The sequence below is a fragment of the Triturus cristatus genome, chromosome 5_1 (assembly GCF_964204655.1).
Source record: "Triturus cristatus chromosome 5_1, aTriCri1.1, whole genome shotgun sequence".
NCBI classification, from domain to species: Eukaryota; Metazoa; Chordata; class Amphibia; order Caudata; family Salamandridae; genus Triturus; species Triturus cristatus.
The window spans coordinates 124,327,732-124,351,133 of record NC_140587.1 but is presented as its reverse complement, the minus strand read 5'-3'; the positions used below and the strand labels follow the sequence as shown (position 1 = coordinate 124,351,133).

The 23,402-nt window shown below is 48.7% G+C and overlaps 1 protein-coding gene across 1 annotated transcript in view; it reads left to right on the top strand.

The window, feature by feature from the left end:
• LOC146830356 (uncharacterized) overlaps positions 1-23,402 on the top strand; it is a 993,685-nt gene that overhangs the window by 822,012 nt on the left and 148,271 nt on the right. Inside the window, exon 14 of the mRNA XM_085603721.1 lies at positions 21,475-21,510. Within this exon, the coding sequence (XP_085459847.1) occupies positions 21,475-21,510 (36 nt within the window). The remainder of the gene's footprint in view (positions 1-21,474; positions 21,511-23,402) is intronic.

Genomic DNA, 23,402 nt, shown 5'->3' with positions numbered 1-23,402 from the left:
CCAATCCGACACATTTATGAAAACTAGACACTCAGGGGATCCCAGGGAGGTGTGGCTTGCTTGGACCTCCCAACATTTCCTACCCAGAATCCCCTGAAAACCTCAAATTTAACTGAAAAAAATCACATTTGTCTCACATTTCTGTGTGGGAAAATTATGGGATCACTGGGCTGACACAGATTTACTACCACTCAGCATTTCCCCAGGTCTCCCGATAAAAATGGTACCTCACTTGTGTGGGTGGGCCAAGTACCCGCAAAAGGCGAGGGCCCAAAATGTATTGTGGACACAACAAAATTAACTACCACAAAACGACCTGGTTTTACAAAGGGGGGCACCTGGGTTTTTGGCCCCGGGCTTGATGGCCATCTAGGGAAACCTCCCAAACCCACACATTTCTGAAAACTGGAGACCTGGAGGAGTCCAGGGATGTGTGGCTTGCGTGGATCCCCAATTTTTTCTTACCCAGAATTCTCTGCAAACCTCAAATTTAGCTGAAATCATATTTTCCACACATTTCGGTGTGGGATCACCATGCTGGCACAAATGTCCTACCACAAAGTGTTCCCCTCAGTCTCCCAAGTAAAATGATACCTCACTGGTGTGGGTGGGCCAAGGGCCTGTGACTAGGAAGGGCTAAAAACATAGGGATTAAGGGTATAGCGCAGCGAACTCTAAGCGCTATATTGTTTTTTAAAATACGTTTTTAGGCGATTCTGCATTGGACACCCATCAGTCTACAACATTGTGAATGTTGTGTATAGTTCTGCAACATGCGTTGTTAGTCTGTTCTTTTATTGTCATGTGTTACATTGATATTTTGCAGAGCTGTGTGCTCTCCATTACATGTAAGTACTGACCACTTGTTTCAATGCCCGTTTGAGCACCATGAGTGCCGTACACTTACAATACATGTCTGCAACACATGACCTTGCTTTTATTTTCCCCAAGCATCTTTTCCAGGCGTAAGCAGTAGATCGGCGCTTGCAGTCACCACTGTTCTGTAGGCCGACAGCCTGGATCAAATTTGTAGTGGGGGCTTGAGAATTTAACAGCTTGTCCGTAGAGAATAAAATCTGTTTTGGTTGCAGTTGGTAATTGTATTGTATTGTATTGATTTTTGTATAGCGCGATTGCTGCCCAATGGGCGTCCAAGCGCTGAGCATGAAGACAGAACTGGGTAATGCGAAGAGGGTTTAGAGCTCGGTGGACCTGGCAAACAGGAAGGTCTTCAACTGTTTGCGGAAGGAGAGTAGGTTCGAGTTAGTCCAGAGTTGTAAAGGAAGTGAGTTCCACAACTTCGAGGTGTTTAGGGAGAACATCCTTCCTCCGGTCCTAGCTCTCCTTACTTTGGGTACCATGGCCAGGAAGGCCTCCGTAGATCGAAGGTTTCTTTTTGGAAGGTAATGGGTGACTAAATTGTCATTAATTGCTGGTCCTGTCTTCCAAAAAAGCCCGGTGGGCAATGCATAATGCCTTGAATGCCACTCTCTGCCTCACTGGCAGCCAGTGCAGGCTATTTAATGCGGGTCTCGCTGACTGAGTTCGTGGAATCTGTAGCAGGGTCCGGGCAGCACAGTTCTGTACCACCTGTAGCTTTCGTAAGGTCATCTCGGGGGCTCCCACGTATAAGGCATTGTTCGAATCTAGCCGGGACTGAATCAGGCCCTGTACTGCCACTTGTTTGGCTTCCATTGGCAGAAGAGGTAGAACTTTCCTCAATGTTCTAAGTAGGCCAAAACAAGTGGCGGATAGCTTAGTGGCCTGAGTGGAGAAAGAGAGACTTTTGTCGAGCCATACTCCTAGCCTTTTTACACTTTCCTTAGGGGTAGGAGGGGTGCCCAGGCACGGAGGCCATAGGGAGATGAAGGATACTGGTGAAGCTGGGCCCAGGAGCATGAGCTCGGTTTTATCTCCATTAAGTTTTAGGGAGGAGCATGTCATCCACTCCTTGACATCCTCTAGACATTTCATCAGGCCTTCCGAAGTTTGTCTGGTACCCTCTTGAGCCAGCGATACCACTAGCTGGGTATCGTCAGCATATGATATGATTTTGATACCGTATGGTTCGACGACCCCAGCCAGTGGTTTCATATATATGTTGAACAGCGCAGGGCTTAAAGAAGAGCCCTGCGGCACCCCACAGCTTAGTGATTTTCTGGCTGATACTGTTTCCCCGTCAAAGATCTGAAAAGACCTGTTGGTAAGGAAGGAGTCAAACCACCTTAAAGCATCGCCCGTTACTCCGATATTGCGTAGACGGTTCAGCAAGGTGGCATAGCTGACCGTATCAAAGGCTGCACTTAGGTCAAGGAGGATCACTGCCACTGATCCTCCCCGATCTAGTATCCTTTGTGTTTCTTCGGTAACCGCTAGCAAGGCGGTTTCAGTACCATGCTTGGGTCTGAATCCTGTCTGGGTTAGGTCCAAAAGCAGGTTGTTTTCAAGAAATTGGACTAGCTGGATGTTTATATACTTCTCCAGGACCTTACTTACCCAGGGGAGTAATGAAATAGGGCGGTAACTGGAGTGGTCTTCTGGGTTGAGATTAGGTTTTTTTAACAGTGCCCGTACCATGGCTCTCTTCCATCCAATGGGTACTGTACAGGAGGAGATGGAGGAGTTAAGTAGATCCAGAATCACGGGCAGGGTGGCTTGGCTTGCCTGGAGCAATATCTCCGGTGGAGCTGGGTCACGGGGAGAGCCAGATTTGACTTGGCGTGCCAATTGATGAAGGGTGTCAAGATCTAATGGGGGGAAGAGTTCCAGATTTCGCTGACCTGGGAGGATGGGGTGTCTCGAAAATGTTTGATTGGGTGCTCCTGGATTAGTGGCTGCTATCGGGAAGGAGGAGTAGATCTGGGTGACTTTGTTGTGAAAAAAGTCCGCTAGTTCATTACATTGTTCTTGTGTTTTAATCAAGGGAGGAGCCGTGTTCACTTTGGTGCATTTTTTTACTAAGTGAAAAATTTCCTTGGGTTTAGATTTTGCTTCCATAATTTTGTCTGCAAAGTAGGTGGCCTGGGCCGCCCTAACCCCGTCTCTATAGGTCTTAATTGCCTCTTTGTATTGGGACTTCTTTTCAGGTAGGAAGTCTAGTTGCCACGCTCTCTCTCGTTTCCTGCAGAGGCGTTTTTGATCTCTTAAAGTGTCTGAGAACTAGGGTGCTGATTTGTGCAGCCTCTTTGGTATAGATCTCCGAAGAGGAAGAGTTGTATCCAGTGAGTCCCTGATCCATCCCTCATAGTTCTTGTTAGCTAAGTTGGGGTCAGTACAGGAGGGTGGGCGGGTGGAATCTAGGTTAGTTAACCAAGACTCTGTAGGTAGTTTTGTCCAATTTCTCTTTGTTATGGTTTGGGGAATGGGCAGGGGGGTCTTGCCGGTGAGCCAGGTAAGTGGGACTAAAAAATGGTCCGACCATGGGAGGCGAGTGGGTTGCCCCACCACCAGCTCGGTGCAATTGCTAAAAATCGGGTCGAGGAGGTTACCCTTTTCATGGGTTGGGGCTGTGACCAGCTGGGTTAACTGTAGGGCTGCTAGATCATCTGTTAGTTCCCTAGCAGTATGATCTGTGGGGGAATTGAAATGGAAATTAAGATCTCCTAGGACCGTGTAATTGGCAGAGGTCAGGATTCGATTGGCTATGATGTCTGGAAGAGATCTATGGAACATCTTAGCCGGATCTGGGGGGCGATATATCAGAGTGTCGGAGAAGGAACTGTTCGCAGTTAAATCTATGCTGAATGCTAGGCTCTCGCACTCAGGAATAGTTTCAGTTGTAGTGCGACAGCCATACTGGTCTTTTAGTATGATAGCCAGGCCTCCACCTCTCCCCTTTGTCCGGTCTAGTCTGTAGATTTGAAAACCGGAGGGTAAAGCTGAGACTATGTCTGGCTCCGATTGAGACGTAAGCCATATCTCAGTCAGGAAGATGGCATCCGGATTGCGCTCCTCTAGTAGCAGGGCAATTTGTGTGCTGTGCCTCGGTAGAGACCGGCAATTCAGCATATACATATAATATTCCTGCGTCGTGGTTGGCGGTGTAGTATTGTGGAAGGGATGTTTACATCCTGGGCAGCGAGAGGGGAGTTCAGCTGGTGGATAGGAATGTGTGCAGTGTGCAGTGGTTGCATTTCCTAAGTTGTGGATGGCCGCCGAGCTGTACGTCCTGAAATGGGTGGTGTGGAGGGCAGGGGTAGGGGCCCCTGGTCCCGTCTGGTCGCGGACGGGCGCAGACGGGCTTGCCTTTGGCGCGCCTTCGGCGCACCGCCGGCGCGCCCGCTGCGCCCGTCCGCTGCGCTTCCGGAAGGAGCACATTCTTATATATCTGAGAGGGGGGGTGTGTGGCCTGTGTCAGTGGGCGGTGCCCGGGGGGTCACGGCGGTTGTCCTGCAACCCGCTTCAGCGCCTGACTTGGCTGTGCGGGGAGGCAATCACCAAGGGGAGCAGGCGGTAGTGCAGTGATAGATGCATGAGGGTGCTTTCAACATGCCAGATACTGGCCCAACTCTATTGCCCTTTGAAATAAAAGACACAAATATGATAGATTCATCTGCCCCATCTTAGACATCCTTTCATCCTCGAGCCTGACTTGTGACTCATTGGCACCAGAAGTAAACTAATCGTTCAGACAGTGCTCCAGAGTTTCACTGAATCTGAATGAATTCTACCAGCCTTGCAGGGGCAAACCCGCCAAGCAACTAACCTTATCCAGTCCAGCTTGCATTTTATAGATTATTCTGGAAAGTGTCAGAGGACTTTTCAGCCAGCAGCATCCCGCCATATTAGACTTGCAGATTTGATGTTTTCCTTTAAATGTATTGTGAGAAAGAATAGGGATTATAACTTGGTGTGGTTGCACAACCTCACTGTGTAACATTGGCAAAGTTCTTTATCAGGCCTAGTCAGGTTAATTTGTAAAACCTTAGTTCAGTCCTGGGTAGGTGTGGCTCAGGGCAGTCAGGCTTTATCAAAAGAACAAGTGTAAAGTGCTTAGAAGTGCCAAAACAGTTGAATTGGAAGAAAATGCAACACAATAAAAATCTGTTCTAATGTATGAAAGTAGGTGGTATTTTTATCTTTAAATAGACTCCTCAATGTCAAAAATCAACCCGACAGTTCCGGACCTATGAATTTTTAAAGGCACAATAAATCATAGCGCAATAAATGATTTCAATCTACCGCAACTAGCGGCTTAGGGTTAGCCACGGCAAGTGATTTGAAAACAGCTAAATGACTATTTTAGCTAATTCCGATAGGGAGCTAGTCAAAGGGACCTGTCAGGTACATCTGAGCAGTTACCTCGCAAGTAAAGCAGTCTCTAGCCCAGTTCCAGGCTCTGTGGGCGAACCGCCATAGGAATCAAGTGCGGATGCTGAGCCAATGCTGGGGTCTTTCTGTGGCCACCCGAAGTCCTCGAGCAAAGGAGGCAACTTTGGCCCTAGTGGTCGATGTCCTATGAAGTCCTCATGAGGTCCAGAACATAACCAGTTGCCACTGGTCTACTAGTCTCTGGTTACAGCAAAACCAACAGTTTCTTTTAACTTGTACTGACATTTATGTTCGCTAACCACCCTGCACCCTGACAACACTCCCATCTTCAGCAGACTCAGGTGCAACTTTTGAGGGTCGGGACTCGGTCTCCCAGGCTGCATCAAAATAGTAAATAACACAACAGGTTTCTTGGTGCTAGGCTCACAAGGGTGCAGGCTTTTCAGCTTTTGTGGTCTTGTGGCTATAACAGGGAGTCGCCAACTGACTCTTGAAGTCACCTTCTCTGTGTTTGGTTCGAGGACAACTCTTCCATGACCAGGGGGCCACAGGCACAGTCCTTTCTTTGCTAGCCCAGCATTCAAAAGAGCCAGCCCAATTTTGGTGCAGTTTCTTTTAAACTAACTGACAGGCCAGAGCTACCCCTGGTACAATATTTTCAGGACAGATATTATGAGAGGCTGGTCTGGTAAATGATGTCCACTAATGTAAGTGGGCACCCTGCACCAGTCCAGAGATTCCTTATGGTGATTTAAGAGGTCTTAGACAACCTTATAAAGCTCTTTAAGTGGTAGCTGTGGAGAGCAGCCTTCAGGCTTAGTCCAGAAGGAGTGTAAAGCAGCTTGTTTAACCAGAATGCAGTATTATATATATATAGATTAAGTGAAAAAGAACCACACAAGGTATTTATACAAATATGTATTTATTATATAATACTCTCTAACACGTGTAGATATCTCCTACCTGGAGATAAAAACAATGCAAAGAATACTTTGCATAGAAATACAGTAAATACCACAGAACACACGGTGGGCCCGGGGGGGGGGGGGTGGGGTGGACCAATCCAAGTACTAAGAAAGAGGCATAAGAACCACGACTCAGGTCAAAACAGTGTCAAGATCCGGCGTGCTGGGTAGGTCTGCCGTCACCTTGGCGCTTCGAAAATTGACACTTGTTACCTTAACGTATCTTTAACATGCCGTGATTTGATGGGCCCTTCAATTACTAGTAATATTAGGTTAGGACACCACTTTACCTTTCTTTATTGTAGATTCACCACATTTTCACAAAGGTCCTGAGGAATTGCTGCTAGATCCACCTGACTAATAGGCAAGAAACATGTCAACCGCATGAGATTGAGCGCAACACTCTGCTGCATCACTTGCAGAGGGTCGTCACTCCACTTTTTTAATCAGGGCAGAAGGCAGGGTCCTTAACGCCTTCGATGCCAGGCCTTTTCCCCCTCCTGTGCCACGCCTTTTTTGGGCTATTTGGGGTAGTGCGCGCTGAGGCCCCTGTAACTTTTTGACCACATAAGGTATCCATGCCAAATTTGCGTCCTTTTCTTCCAACATCATGGGGATTCTAAAGGTACTCAGGGTTTGTGGATTCCCCTGGAGGGGTCACAGAAATGAGCCAAAATACAGCAAAATTTAGTTTTTGGGGGGAAAAATTGGAAAAACAGGCTGCAAATGAAAGCATCTGGGTTTACCCTGCAAATGGTATCAAAAAAGGATTTGTGGGGCTGAAATCACCATTTTCCCAGCTTTTAGGGGATACCAGACTTTTGTCAGAAACCCAACATTTTTTACACAGTTTTGGCATTTTTCTGGGACATAGCCTATTTTTGCTATTTTTTGTGCTTTCGACCTCCTTCCAGGTAATGGTAGAAATGGGTACAAAAGCAATAATGGATCCTGGAAAGCTATACATTTTAGAGAAGTAGACAAAATTCTGAATTCAGCAAGGGGACATTTGTGTAGATCCATCAAGGTTTCTTTATAGAAACTAACAGTTAAATATAGGATAAATTGAACATTTGTTGAATAAAAAAGCCTTTTGTGTCAACGTTCTCACCTGTAAATTCTTCTAATTATGACAGCTCTTTGAAAGCAATATACCGTTACATCCGCTGGACATTACTGGTTGTGGGGATATGTAGGACTTGTAGGTTCAATAAGAACCCGACGAACCCAGAGCCAAAAACTGAGCAGCAACTTGCAATGGTTTTTTATTATGTACCGGGTATATAGTAATTATTCTGTAAAAATGTGTACATAGAAAAATCGGTATGAAAGACACCTATGTATTTCTGAAATGGGAACAAAATATAGAGTTTAGAAACAGTAGATATTTGCACATTTCCGAAATTGGGAATACTCATACTAGCATGAGAATTATCAGTCATTTTTTAGAATGACTTCTTTTTTACACAATGTCTTTCATTTGGAAGGCAGAAATGTATCGAACGTCAATAGGTAATAACAGTTACTTTACAAATCTGAATTACCCTAAGTCTCCCGATAAAAATGGTACCTCACTTGTATGGGTAGGCATAGTGCACACGACAGGAAATGGCTCAAAACCCAACGTGAACACACCACATTTTCACAATGCAAAATTACCCTTTTTTAGCAAAGTGCCTAGCTGTAGTTTTTTTAACCCTAGCTTTGCCGGCACCTAGGGAAACCTAGCAAACCTATACATTTTTGAAAACTAGGCACCCAGGGGAATCCAGGATGGGGTGACTTGACTGCCTCTCACCAGGTTCTATTACCCAGAATCCCTTGCAAACCTAAACTTATGTAAAAAAACCACACATTTTCCTCACATTTCTGTGGTGTAAAGTTCTGGAATTTGTGTGGATCCACAAATTTCCACTCACCCCGCGTTCCCCAAAGTCTTCCGAGAAATATGGTGCCTCACTTGTTTGGGTCGGCCTAGTGCCCGCAACAGGAAACGGTGCAAAACGCAACGTGGACACACCTCAATTTCGCAGTGAAAAATTACCCTTTTTTTGGCAAAGTGCCTAGCTGTAGTTTTTGAACCATAGCTCTGCCGGCACCTAGGGAAACCTAGCAAACCTATACATTTCTGAAAACTAGACACCCAGGGGAATCCAGGATGGGGTGACTTGACTGCCTCCCACCAGGTTCTGTTACCCAGAATCCCTTGCAAACCTAAAAAATTGCCCAAAAAAATACATTTTCCCCACATTTCTGTGGTGGCAAGTTCTGGAATCTGTGTGGATCCTCAAATTTCCACCCACCCAGTGTTCCCCAAAGTCTTACGAGAAAAATGGTACCTCACTTGTGTGGGTCGGCCTAGTGACCGCGACAGGACACGGCGCAAAACGCAACGTGGACACACCTCAATTTCGCTGTGAAAAATGACCCTTTTTTGGCAAAGTGCCTAGCTGTAGGTTTTTAACCATAGCTCTGACAGCACCTAGGGAAACCTAGCAAACCTATACATTTTTGAAAACTAGACACCCAGGGGAATCCAGGATGGGGTTACTTGACTGCCTCCCACCAGGTTCTGTTACCCAGAATACCAGGCAAACCTAAAAAATTGCCAAATAAAACACATTTTCCCCACATTTCTGTGGTGGAAAGTTCTGGAATCTGCATGGATCCACAAATTTCCACCCACCCCGTGTTCCCCAAAGTCTTCCGACAAAAATAGTACCTCACTTGTGTGGGTCGGTCTAGTGCCTGCGACAGGAAACGGCGCAAAACGCATCGTGGACACACCTCAATTTCGCAGTGAAAATTAATATTGTTTTGGCAAAGTGCCTAGCTGTAGTTTTTGAACCCTAGCTCTGCCGGCACCTAGGGAAACCTACCAAACCCACACATTTCTGAAAACTAGACACCGGGGAGATTCCAGGGAGGTATGGCTTGCGTGGATCCCCCAACATTTCCTTACCCAGAATGCCCTGCAAACGTCAAATTTAGCTGAAAATATCACCTTTTTCACACATTTTTGTGTGGGAAAGTTGTGGCATCACCGGGCTGACAAAAATATCCTACCACCCAGCGTTCCCCGGGTCTCCCGATAAAAACGGTCCCTCACTCGTGTGGGAGGCCCAAGTACCCGCGACAGGCAAGGGCCCACAACGTAGTGAGGCGACATGAAAATTGCCTATCTCAAAACAACCTTGTTTTGCAAGGGGGGTCACTTGTTTTTTTGGACCGGTGCTCGGCGGCCACCTAGGGAAACCTACCAAACCCACACATTTCTGAAGACTAGACACCTGGGGCATTCCAGGAAGGTATGGCTTGCGTGGTCCCCAACGTTTCCTTACCCGGAATGCCCTGCAAACCTCAAATTTAGCTGACAAAATCACCTTTTGCACACATTTTTGTGTGGGAAAGTTGTGGCATCACTGGGCTGACACAAATTTCCTACCACTCAGCGTTCCCCCGGGTCTCCCGATAAAATCGGTGCTTCACTCGTGTGGGAGACCCAAGAACCCGCGACAGGCAAGAGCCCACAACGTAGTGAGGCGACATGAAAATTGCCTATCTCAAAACGATCTGGTTTTGCAAGGGGTGTCACTTGGTTTTTTGGCCCGGTGCTCGGCGGCCACCTAGGGAAACCTACCAAACCCACACATTTCTGAAAACTAGACACCCGGGGGATTCCAGCGAGGTATGGCTTGCATGGATCCCCCAACGTTTCCTTACCCAGAATTCCCAGCAAACCTCAAATCTTGCAGAAAAAATCACCTTTTTCACACATTTTTGTGTGGGAAAGTTGTGGCATCACCGGGCTGACACAAATTTCCTACCACCCAGCATTCCCCCGGGTCTCCCAATAAAAACTGGTGCCTTACTCGTGTGGGAGTCCCAAGTACCCGTGACAGGCAAGGGCCCACAACGTAGTGAGGCGACATGAAAATTGCCTATCTCAAAACGACCTGGTTTTGCAAGGGGGGGTCACTTGGTTTTTTGGCCCGGTGCTCGGCGGCCACCTAAGGAAACCTACCAAACCCACACATTTCTGAAAACTAAACACCCGGGGGATTCCAGGGAGGTATGGCTTGCATGGATCCCCCAACGTTTCCTTACCCAGAATGCCCTGCAAACCTCAAATTTAGATAAAAAAATCAATTTTTTCACACATTTTTGTTTGGGAAAGTTGTGGCATCACCGGGCTGACACAAATTTCCTACCACCCAGCATTCCCCCGGGTCTCCCGATAAAAATGGTGCCTCGCTCGTGTGGGAGGCCCAAGTACCCGTGACAGGCAAGGGCCCACAAAGTAGTGAGGCGACATGAAAATTGCCTATCTCAAAACGACCTGGTTTTGCAAAGGGGGTCACTTGGTTTTTTGGCCCTGTGCTCGGCGTCCACCTACTAAAACCTACCAAACCCACACATTTCTGAATACTAGACACCCGGGAGATTCCAGGGAGGTATGGCGTGCGTGGATCCCCCAACGTTTCCTTATCTAGAATGCCCTGCAAACCTCAAATGTAGATGAAAAAATCACCTTTTTCACACATTTTTGTGTGGGAAAGTTGTGGCATCACCGGGCTGACACAAATTTCCTACCACAAAGCATTCCTCCGGGTCTCCCGATAAAAACGGTGCCTCACTCGTGTGGGAGGCCCAAGTACCCGCGACAGGCAAGGGCCCACAACGTAGTGAGGTGACATGAAAATTGCCTATCTCAATTCGACCTGGTTTTGCAAGGGGGGGTCACTTGGTTTTTTGGCCCGGTGCTCGGCGGCCACCTAGGGAAACCTACCAAACCCACACATTTCTAAAAACTAGACACCCGGTGGATTCCAGGGAGGTATGACTTGCGTGGATCGCCCAACGTTTCCTTACCCAGAATGCCCTGCAAACCTCAAATCTTGTAGAAAAAATCACCTTGTTCACACATTTTTGTGTGGGAAAGTTGTGGCATCACCGGGCTGACACAAATTTCCTACCACCCAGCGTTCCCCCGGGTCTCCCGATAAAAATGGTGCCTCACTCGTGTGGGAGGCCCAAGTACCCGTGACAGGCAAGGGCCCACAACATAGTGAGGCGACATGAAAATTGCCTATCTCAAAACGACCTGGTTTTGCAAAGGGGGTCACTTGGTTTTTTGGCCCTGTGCTCGGCGTCCACCTACTAAAACCTACCAAACCCACACATTTCTGAATACTAGATACCCGGGAGATTCCAGGGAGGTATGGCGTGCGTGGATCCCCCAACGTTTCCTTATCTAGAATGCCCTGCAAACCTCAAATGTAGATGAAAAAATCACCTTTTTCACACATTTTTGTGTGGGAAAGTTGTGGCATCACCGGGCTGACACAAATGTCCTACCACACAGCGTTCCCCCGGGTCTCCCGATAAAAACTGTGCCTAACTCGTGTGGGAGGCCCAAGTACCCGCGACAGGCAAGGGCCCACAACGTAGTGAGGTGACATGAAAATTGCCTATCTCAAATCAACCTGGTTTTGCAAGGGGGGGTCACTTGGTTTTTTGGCCCGGTGCTCGGCGGCCACCTAGGGAAACCTACCAAACCCACACATTTCTAAAAACTAGACACCCGGGGGATTCCAGGGAGGTATGACTTGCGTGGATCCCCCAACGTTTCCTTACCAAAAATGCCCTGCAAACCTCAAATCTTGCCGAAAAAATCACCTTTTTCACACATTTTTGTGTGGGAAAGTTGTGGCATCACCGGGCTGACACAAATTTCCTACCACCCAGCATTCCCCCGGGTCTCCTGATAAAAACGGCGCCTCACTCGTGTGGGAGGCCCAAGTACCCGCGGCAGACAAGGGCCCACAACGTAGTGAGGCGACATGAAAATTGCCTATCTCAAAACTACCTGGTTTTGCAAGGGGGGTCACTTGATTTTTTGGCCCGGTGCTCGGCGGCCACCTAGGGAAACCTACCAAACCCACACATTTCTGAAAACTAGACACCCAGGGGATTCCAGGGAGGTATGGCTTGCGTGGATCCCCCAATGTTTCCTTACCCAGCCTGCGTACTCGCTGGCGCCTACTGGGCTTTCTGCCCCCCTAGGGGGCAGATCAGTGGCCACTGCCACCATCTGCCCTCCCGGGGGAGGCCGAAAGACTGGAATTTCTCTGGGGGTGGGGTGGGGGTATTGTCATGCCCATTTTGGGGAGCCCCTACCCCTACACTAATAAAACAAAAAATTCCATGGTTTCTAGTGGGCTTTCTGCGCCCCCCGGGGGGGCCAGATTGGGGGCTACAGCTCCTATCTGCCTCCTGGGGGGCAGAAAGACTGTCATTTTTGTGGGGGGGAGGGTGGGGGCGTTGGTGTGCCCGTTTCGGGCAGCCCACACCCTAAAAACAATTGCGCAAAAAAAATCCCTGGTGGATAGTGGGCTTTCTGCCCCTCTGGGAGGTGGGCAGATTGGGGGCTACTGGGGGGGCAGAAAGGCTGTAATGGTGGCAGGGGGTGGGGGCATTGGCATGCCCATTTCGGGCAGCCTCCACCCTAAATAAAATCCATCACCCTAAATAAAATTGCGCGAAACAAATCCCTGGCGTCAAGTGGGCTTTCCGCCCCACCGAAGGGGCAGATTAGGGGCCAATGTCCTATCTGCCCCCCGGGGGGGGGCAGAAAGGCTGTAATGGTGGCGGGTGGGTGGGGACATTGGCGTGCCCGTTTCGGGCAGCCTCCACCCTAAAAAAACCTTCTAAGAAACAAATCCCTGGTGTTTAGTGGGCTTCCTGCCCCCCGAAGGGGCAGATTAGGTGCCAATGCCCCATCTGCCCCCCGGGGGGACAGAAAGACTGTAATAATTGGGGAGGTTGGGGGCATGGGCATGCCCGTTGTGGGCAGCCCCCTCCCTTATTGTTAGTTTCTAATAAAGTCCCTGGTGTCTAGTGCGCTTTCCGCCCCCCCAAAGGGGCAGATTAGGGGCCAATGCCCCATCTGCCCCCCGGGGGGCAGAAAGGCTGTAATGGTGGCAGGTGGGTGGGGGCATTTGCGTGCCCATTTAGGGCAGCCCCCACCCTAAAAAACCCTAAAAACAAATCCCTGGTGTTTAGTGGGCTTTCTGCCCCCCAAAGGGGCAGATTAGGGTCCACAGCCCCATCTGCCCTGTAATAATTGGGGGTGGGGTGGGGGCATGGGCCTGCCCGTTTTGGGCAGCCCCCACCCCTATTTTTATTATTTTAAAAATTCCCTGGTGTCTAGTGGGACAAAAAGACTCAATGGTGCCAAAATAATCAGGGGGGAGCAAAGGGGCCGCTCCCCCCTCCCTGGTGTCTAGTGGGTGGATCCCTGCTTGGGGATCGACCTCCTGTGGTGATCCACAAGCAGGGATCCACTTTCCAACGATACCTCTCCGGTCTTTCTACGTGCTCAGGGGGCTGAGATAGCCAAGGGAGAAGAAATCTCCCTTGGAGTGAAAGAGTCTCTCCCCTACATCTGCAGGCACTACAATGAAGCTGATCAGTCTGCTGCTCCTATCGTCCTACAGACTACCTGAAGCTTAGCAACACAGGTGGTGGTTCTGCAACTCCCTGGAGACCTGACCTGTCCCCTCGACAAATTTGAGGCAAGTATCCATCGTTGGAACTGCTGGGACCCAACCCCTGTGCACAGTGTGGACTCACCATTGCCAAGGTTTGTTGCCTCTGCACTCCAGAGATCTTTGGGCAACAAAAAACTCCAGCCTCCAGCACCTCACTTCCTGAAGATCAGTGCAGTCCTTGCATCATGGGCCTCAATGTTTGGTGAGCTGCCTGAGGTCCTCTTGCAACTCCAGTGTCTTTGGCATGTGGGTCTTCCTGAGGGTCTTCTCTTGTTTCAGTGGGCTCCCCTGCTTACTTTGGGCCTGCTCTGACTCTCCTGCTGTTGGTGAGTCTCTTGGACCTTTGCTGGTCCCAACACTACTCCTTTTTAGTCTTCCATGCCAAGTGCAGCATCCAAGGCTCCTTGGTGCTCCCGCCGGACACCGACCACCTAGTCACCTTCATTTGATGTGGGACAGCTCGTGCATGGCTCCTGGTCTTCCTGAGCATTGCATAGTCCTCACAGCTGCAGCGACTTGGTCACCGTCGACTCTTCTGAACCTTCCAGCATCGGTGAGCATTGTGTTTCGGTGCCTCTGGTCACCTCCAAGTGGCATAGACTCTGTCACCTCTTGGATTGCACCAGACTCCTTCGCAATCTTTTCCATAGGCATCTTTTTTGAAGTCTCCCATTGCTGTCTACGTCTGGTTCTGATGTCACTTCACCCCTATGCAACTGGCATCCCTGGTGCAGGTAACCTGGTTCCTGGGGCATCCATGGGTGGGGTGGCTCTCCAACCTTCTGTATTCCAAAGGGTTTCTTCAGGGTCCTCCGAGAAGGGTCCTTCTTCTTTAAAACTGTAACTGCAACTTCTCTGCTGATTTCCTTTGGGCACGCATCTTTGTTTCCACTCTGCACACAACCGCTTTTTGGCAGGTTTTTTCTTGACTTTTGTCGAATTTGGAGAATTTTTTCCACTTCATGTGCCAGGGATGTCTTCAAGGAAGACAGGTTTCAAGCTGTGTGGTGCTTGCCACAGCATGATGTTGGTTACTAATCCCTACCTCATCTGTCTCTGGTGTTTCGTGCTCAGAGTGCCGGGCCATGGCTCCAAAGGCCTTGAGGGAGCAAGCGATGAAGCTCCTTGCGGCCCGGCAGTCAACACCGTCCAGCGAGACTCCGCGGATGTCCCAGTGCCAATCGAAGAAGAAGAGGTCTCAGGACTGTGTCCGGAGCCCTAAGTCCTCTTCATCCCACTCGAGGTCCTCTGGACACTCAGGGAAGAGGCATAAGAAGAAGAAGTCCAAATGGACTACATCTTCACCTCAGCTGACGTCTGTCAATGAGAGAGGTAAGGATCACCAATGACACGGTTCCGTGGAGCCGGATCCAGAGTAGACTTCGTGCCTCCCACACTTTTCGGGAGCCAGAGAGACTCTCACTCAAATAAATGAATTTTACAAGGCCCTGCGCCGCGTATTTGAGCAGAACGACCACGCTGGTGATCCCTCGGGCCCTGCAGACCCAGAAGTGACCCCATCGGGTTCGACGCCATCAGCTCTGGCCACGGTGCTGGTGGGGCCTCAAGGATCTGATCCCAGATCCGGGTCAACGCCAGTCGTGTCATCGTGACCTTCCCCGGCGTCGGAATTGAAGTCGGTACCTGTGGAGCCCCCGGTGCCCATAGGCGGCACTAGCCACATCCTCACCCCTATGACAAAGAGCCAGAATGGCGTTGCACAACACCGATTGAGCCCAGTGGTTCTATGTTGTCACCTGAGCACTTTGAATATGTGCTAGGCTCAGGAGAGGAATGGGAGAGGTCTGTAGACCCTCTGGAATGCCAGGATGTCTCTGAGGAGAACTTAGACTGGTATGGGGAACTTGGGGAGGCCAGTGGACTGGACACCTCCCCCGTGAATACAGAGGAGGAAGCATTCTATGCCATGGTGGTAAAGAGGGCATCTGAGGTCCTTGGACTAGAGCTGCCCTTAGTGCAGGTCAGGACAGATCTCCTCGCTGAGGTGTTTCAACCGTTGGCTTCCACTTCCGAACCCTTTTGCCCTTTAATGAAGCACTTATGGACGTTCTTCTAGGCACATGGTCCGAGCCTAGCACCGGGGTTCCTGTGTATAGGACGATTGCACGCCACCATCACCCAGTTCCAGGCGACCCTAAGTTTCTCAGCCAACATCCCAACCCAGAACGTTTGCTGGTACAGGCCTCTATGTCTAAGGGCTCATTCCCTTCCGCCCCTCCAGATAGAGAATCCAAGAGGTGGGATGCATTTGGGAAGAAATTGTTTTCTTCCTCCAGCCTGGCATTGAGGTTGGTGAATACTGCATGCTTAATGGCCTTTTCTCCCAGACCCTTTGGGAGACGGTTGCCAAATGCTGCCACAGGTCCTGGAGGAAGCCTGGGCTGTGCTCTCCCAAGTGGTCAAGGAAGGGAGAGATGCAGCAAAATTTACCATATGGTGTGGCTTAGATACGATGGATGTGCTGGGCCGATTAATTTCAACGACAGTGGCATTGAGGCACCACGCCTGGCTTTGAACAACTGGCTGCTCAGGGGATTTCCAGGCTAATCTGAGGGACATTCCCTTTGATGGAACCCGCTTTTTGGGGAAAAGATAGACTCGGCCCTGGTCAGGTTCAAGGACTCTCGAGCTATGGCCAGATCTTTGGGCCTCTCCTCTACTCCTCGTGGCCAGTCTTCCCTTCGCCCCATTCGTGGCAACAGAAGGGGTTTCCATCCATGTTAGCCCTATCCCAGCCACTGTCCTGCTCAGACTACCCTAGCCATGCGAGGACGTGGATGCGGTGCGTTCCAATCTAGGAAAGGAGGCCAGAAGTCATCCGCCACACTACCCCCAGCAGCCGCAGCCCTCAAGCACTCCTAAGCTAACTCTACAGGACCACAGTACTCCAGTTGGTGGGAGAATTTGTCATCATCTCCCCCACTGGAGATCCATAACATCGGATAAGAGGGTCTTGTAAATCGTCCAGGAGGGCTTTTCTCTGCCTTTCCTTTCTTTTTCTCCTCTCATTCTGCCAAATCAGGAAAACGGCTGACGGAGGATCATTTAAAGTTGCTGCAAGAGGAAGTTAGAGCTCTCTTGGCCAAGGGAGCTATGGAAAGGGTCCCGGTATCAGAAGTAGGCAGTGGTTGTTATTCCCGCTACTTTCTGATTCCAAGGGGCAACGTGCCATTTTAGATCTTCGGACCGTCAATCTCTTCTTGAAGAACGAGAAATTCAAGATGCTTACTTTGGCTCAGGTCAGGTCTTGTCTGCCGTCTTGTCTGCCCTAGATCAAGGAGACTAGATTGTAGCGTTGGACCTACAGGATGCATATTTTCACATCCCCATTCTGCCGGGCCACAGGCGTTACCTGCGATTCAAGGTAGGCCCAAAGCACTTTCAGTTTACTGTGATTCCCTTCTGCCTTACCAGTGCCCCTCGGGTGTTCACCAAGGTGATGGCGAGGTTCACAGCTCATCTGCAAAGGTTAGGGGTGTCAGTCTTCCCCTCCCTCGACAACTGGCTGTTGAAGGCGTCTTCGCCGCAGGCAATGGTCTCCCACCTTCAGACTACGGCAAACCTCCTTTATTTGCTGGGGTTCTCTATAAACATACCAAAGTCACACCTGACTCCTTCTCAGATGATCCCTTTAATTGGAGCAGTTCTGGACACAGTGCAGTTTCGTGCATATCCTCCCGAAGAGTGAGTCCAGGATATTTAGTCTATGAAACAGATGTTTCGGCCTCTGTCCTGGATTTCGGTGAGACTGATTCTGAGGCTGTTGGCCTCATGGCCTCCTGCATCCTGTTGGTGAAGCATGTTAGGTGGCGTATGTGGGCTCTGGAGTGGGACCTGGAGTTCCAGTGGGTACAAGATCGGGAAAATCACACCAACATGGTGCAGATCTCTGAAGGAACTGCATTGGTGGTTGATGAACCGCGATTGGGTCAATGGAAGACCCCTCTCCTTTCCCCAACCAGATTTCACAGCCGTGACAGATGCGTCACTTCTGGTATCAGGCGGTCATCTGGGACAGGTGGAAATAAGGGGACACTGGTCACCGGCAGAGTTGGGGCTCCACATAAATCAGTAGGAGCTTCGAACTATTCGATTGGCATTGAAAGCATTTCTTCCATCTGTCAAGGAGAAGCTAGTGCAGGTTTTCATGGACAACAACACCACCATGTGGTACTGCAACAAGCAAGGTGGGGCAGTGTAGTGGGCCCTTTGTCGAAAGTCCTTGTTGTCTCTGGACATGACTGGAACAGCAGGGCATGACCTTGGTGGTTCAACACTCGGTAGGTTCTTTGAATGCTAGGGCAATGGTCTCAGCCATTGATGCCTAGCGGATCACGAATGGTGTCTCCAGTCGCAGGTGGCCCAGGGTCTCTTTCAGAAGTGGGGAGAATCTTTGTTAGATTTGGTCGCCTCTGAAGAGAACACGCAGTGTCAGCAGTACTGCGTGCTGGAGTTTCCAAGGCGTCTATCTCTCAGCGACGCCTTTCATTGTGAGTGGAGCTCAGGCCTGCTGTACACCCTTCCTTCCATACCACTCCTGCCCAGGGCTCTGAAGAAGATCAGGAGAGATTGGGCCAAGTCATCCTTTGGCTCCGGACTGTGCAAGAAGAGTCTGGGACCCAGAGCTTCTTAGAATGAGCTTCGATCCTCCAGTCGGGCTGCCCCTTCAGGAGGATCTTCTGTCGCAGCAGCAGGGGTGGGTTCTCCACCAGAACCTGTCAACTCTGCATCTCCATGTGCAGAGATTGCGCAGCAACAGTTGGTGGCTTTTGACCTTCCTCCTGAAGTCTGCAATGTTATTCTGCTGGCCAGGCGGTCCTCCACTAAGACGGGATACACCTGCCGTCTGCAGAAATTTGTATTATACTGTACAGAAAGGTCTGTTGACCCTCTCGCTACTTCTCTTTCTACTGTCCTTCTGTTCATTCTGTCCCTTGCCCAGCAGGGCTCTGCTTTGGGAACTCTCAAGGGTTACCTTTCTGCTCTGTCTCCTTTTTTGTAGCTACCAGACCAACCTTCTCTCTTCAAATCTCCCATTCCACATAGATATCTGAAAGGGCTGGTTCACCTCTTTCCATCTACGCCCTATGTTATGCCGCAGTAGGACCTTCATTTGGGCCTTTACACAATTATCCCCTCTGGCTGTTGACCATCAAAACAACCTTCTTGGTGGCAATTACATCGGCACGGACGGTGGATGAACTGCAGACATTATCTTGCTCTCCACCTTATCTTATGTCCTTTCCAGGCAAAGTGGTGCTTCGCACCCGGGCATCCTTTTTACTGAAAGTTGTGACCCCTTTCCATTTGGGTCTGTCCATCATGTTGCTCACTTTCTTTGCTACCCCGCATTCCTCTAAGGAAGAGGAGCGCCTCTACCGACTGGACCCAAAAAGAGTATTGTCGTTCTAGCTTGACCTCGCTAAAGAGTTCCAGGTGGACAACCAACTCTTTGTGGTGAACGTGGGAGCAAAGAAAGGAAGGCAGTGCAGTAAAGGACCATCTCTTGCTAGGTCGTTCTCTGCATTAAGATCTGCTATGCCCTGGCAAAGAAGCAGCCCCCGAGGGATTGAGAGTCCATTTCACCAGGGGAAAGGCTGTGACTACGCCCTTGGCTCGGGGTATCCCAGTACAAAACATCTGTCAGGCAGCAACGTGGGTATTTTATCAGATGTTTGCAAAACACTACTGGCTGGAAGGTCAGGTCCGCAGGGACGGGCACTTTGCTTGCTCGGTCCTGCAGGAGTTCCCAGTATAGGATATTGGTCCATAGCCCACATCTGGGATGGTATGGCTTGGTTATCTAATTCAAAGGTATGAAATCTGCAGCTAGAAGTCTCTATCAGATGAACAAGTTACTTACCTTTGGTAACACATTATCTGATAGAGACTCTATCTAGCTGCAGATTCCTGACTGTCCAACACATGCCTCACCGCTTTGCAGACTAATATTGTAGGGCTAGGATTACTCTCCTTTTCAGCGCACTAGTTTTGCACATGACTACGTCAGTTACTTCGTGGCTCTGCGCTTCTTGCTTGGAAAAAACGAAAAAAAACTCACATCCGTGTGCCTGGGTGGCAACTATATAGGCACCGCACTGTCATAACTGACACTCCCTACGCCACCGATGTCACATGGAGACGAACTGAGCCACCCGGACGCCGCGTGCAAGATGTATTGCTCAGCAAAAGTTTTCGGATCAAGCCTGACGTCTGGGAATTTCAAAGGTAAGCAATCTGCAGCAAAATAGAGTCTCAACCAGATAATGAGTTACCGAAGGTAAGTTACTTATTCAGTATCTTCCCTAGCCTCACAAATGATCCGTACAATCTTTTAAATTGCTTGCTTAGGAAAACGGGAGCTACATATTCCGAAACCAGCTGACAGGTAGTTTTAATGCAGGATGTGAGGTACTAGTAGCTATCAATCAACCTATAGGAGACGCTAGGGAAGATAATCAGATGTTTGTTAAGTTTGCCACTGTCAACACTGGAATGGTAGTCTAGAATCAGACCTTCTTCTGATGAATTATCCTCTGCTTCAAGCAATGCTGCACCCTGGCCAAAAAGGATCCTCTTGAGGGCCTTATAGCTTATTTCACTAGAGCATAAGCCGTAACTACTGCCCTAAGGGTCTTCCCGAATAACATATCTGACAAGCAGCCATGTAAGCATCTGCCCACACTATTATCAGACACTACTGCATTGATTCACAAATCTGTAGGGAGGGAATTAATTTTTGCCCTCTCTTTTCTTCAGGACCCTTGTAAAATCCACTCCACTGATTTACCTCTTTGGAAGGGGCATTGCTCGGACTTTGATTCGCAAAGAGGGAAATCTGCGGTTAGAAGTATCCAGCAGCTTAAGTTATTTACCTTCTGAGTTAATCTGCCTGCAGATTCCTCACCACCCTCCCGCCTCCGCTTTATGCGGCACAGATTTTCAGGATTTAATAAAGGTCTTCGTTAGACTTAGCAGACAGCCAGCTACCATTAGATTTGTCTGATATGTTCCATGTCTTTGGCATGGAAAGAAATAATGTTTTACCTGAAGTCAGCATACTACGATGGCACTTTTATGCAGCTTTGTCTTGTCATGTCCGGAGGTGGGTTGAAGTTGCAACAATAGCCAATGGCTCCACCTGTAGCTATTGCATCAGTCTCTGGATCCAGTTTAGTGCATAGGGGGAATCACAAAGTAACGAATCTGCAGTTAGAGTATCGACCGGAAATAGTCTTACCGGAAGTAAGTAACGCATTGTTTGTTGCTTGAATTCCATTGATTCCTAGGCCATGAGAGTTTATTGTCCAGGACTCAGACAATCCTGGCCAAGGGCTAGGATTTGTATTGCATTTAAGAAAATGTTTGCAGAAGGAAGTATTTTGGGGCATATTATCAAGAAACGGCGTTAAAATTATCGCCTAAAAGCGGCAATAATGGGCTTGATAATATGCCCTCGAGAATTCCCATAGAAGGCCATGTTCTGGTGTGAACATGGGCTTCTATGGGAATTCTGTGCGGCATATTATCAAGCCCATTATCGCCGCTTTAGCGGCAGTTTTCTGCCGATAAAGCGGCGATAATTTTAATTCCGGGCTTGATAATATGCCCCTTTGTTTGTAATATGAAGTATCGCTTTTAAACTTTTTATTTACTCTCTACAGGTTCTGGCAAGAAAATTGTCCGTCATCCGAAAACAAGTAAGTACACTGGCCTGTTTAAATAATGGTTCAGGTCCCCTACAGTAAGATTTGAGCACTCTTGATTTGTGGAAATTATTTATATTCTTATTTTCCACGTGTATTCTAAATAAACTGGTTTTTGTGAACGTGTTAGGCCTTACTTGGGACTGTTAAGTTACAGTACAAGGTAAAGCAATACTAAGAGGAAACTATTACGTCTAATATTCTACAGTGCATGCTATTGAAAACTGTTGAACCATGTCCTCTTCTGTTGTAAAGAGTTCCAACTCTAAAGTACACTGTTTGCACTGTTGGAAATTTAAATTGATGAGACGTGTTCTGTGCCATTGAGTTCTCTCTGCCATTAATAAAGTGTAGAAACTCTCTGTACGTGTGCGAGATCCTGGAACATAACTTTTCCAAAAACTCTATTTTCCAATTCCCTGCTTACACAGTACATTTGTCTAACACACCATTTACGGAAGAGCTTACAGAATAAAGCAGAAATGGTTCCCCAGTCCTGGGATTTTGCTCTCTGCAGCACACATATGTTTTGCACTCCATTAATACAAAGTGAAGCTTGTAAGGTGAGAGCTGTTCTGCTCTGCTCTGCTCTGCTTGCTACAGCATTTATACAGGAACATTTTGTGTTGTTTCTGGTGTCCTTCATTTCTGGTCGTTTTCTTGCTTGTTCCCGCTGGAGCCTCAAACACTTCTTTTCGTGCTTTGGCTTAAAGTGTTTGCGGTTGAAGTTCAAAAGGAATGCAGACTCTGCCAAGTATGTTATCCGTGCCGGTATGGATACCGCTGATTGCATTGGCGGAACGCTTGGACACCAGTGTTGGCCTTCAAAGACATGTCTGGATGAGGTCCATTGATTCTCTGGCAATATACAGGCTATGGTAAGTGACGTGCGGGCATATCATCAAGGGCAATATCGCTGCTTTAGCACTTTTGCCACTAAAGCGGCGATATTTTTATCGCCCTATCAGCAAGCTGTCGCTAACATCTGTTAGCGATGACTTGCTGGCAATAGCGCCCGTGTCAATGCCGCTTTGCATGTCAGCGATAATAATCGCTAATGACATGCAAAGTAGGCGTTCCCTCTGGAAACAACCCAGGAAAAGTCGCTAACCACACATTGCGGTATCATCAAGCCGGACCCTGACTCCCATAGCAACATAAAAAACGGAGCTAACCGCGGTTATCGCCATCAGGTAACGTCTGCTAAATGTCAGACTTAGCTATATTTATAATGGGAGGTGGATTCTAAGCCTAAATCCACATCTCCCAATTAACAAGGATTCCCTTAGCGCTTGTACTTGCATCGCTGGATTTCTAGCGCTGTTCCCTCATAACGCCGCCATCACCGGAATCTTTATCGCTGTGGAGATAAGCGTTGATAATAACGCTTTTTCTGATGGATACATCTGCCAGTGGATTCCTCACCTTGTGAATATCCCCTGCGCCAGCAACATTCGGAAACTTTTGTAGCAGTCCACGCCGATGAGGTCGAAGACGACGTCACAGAGGCACGGCTCTGCTAGTGACTCCGCTGACGTCACCGGCTCCATAAGAAGACCTCGTCGGCGTGATGACATCAGTTCCCTTTTTTCCGCGCCGTCAACGCCAACGGATTTCGGGACTCTCTCTGCAGCTGTACTTGTTACTTTGTTTTCTGCTGGTTTCTCTCTCTCTTCTTCAGCTGAAATGTCGACGAAGAAGTCTGGTTTTAAACCTTGTCGAGAGTGTGGAAAACACATGTCGATAATGGATCCGCATGAAGACTGCGTGTGGTGCCTATAATCAGACCACGATGTTGAAGGATGTTCTTGCTGTCACAAGATGAGCTCCAAGGCTCTTAAGGAGAGGGAAGCAAAATTGTTCATAGCCAAGATGAAGAAGGAAAA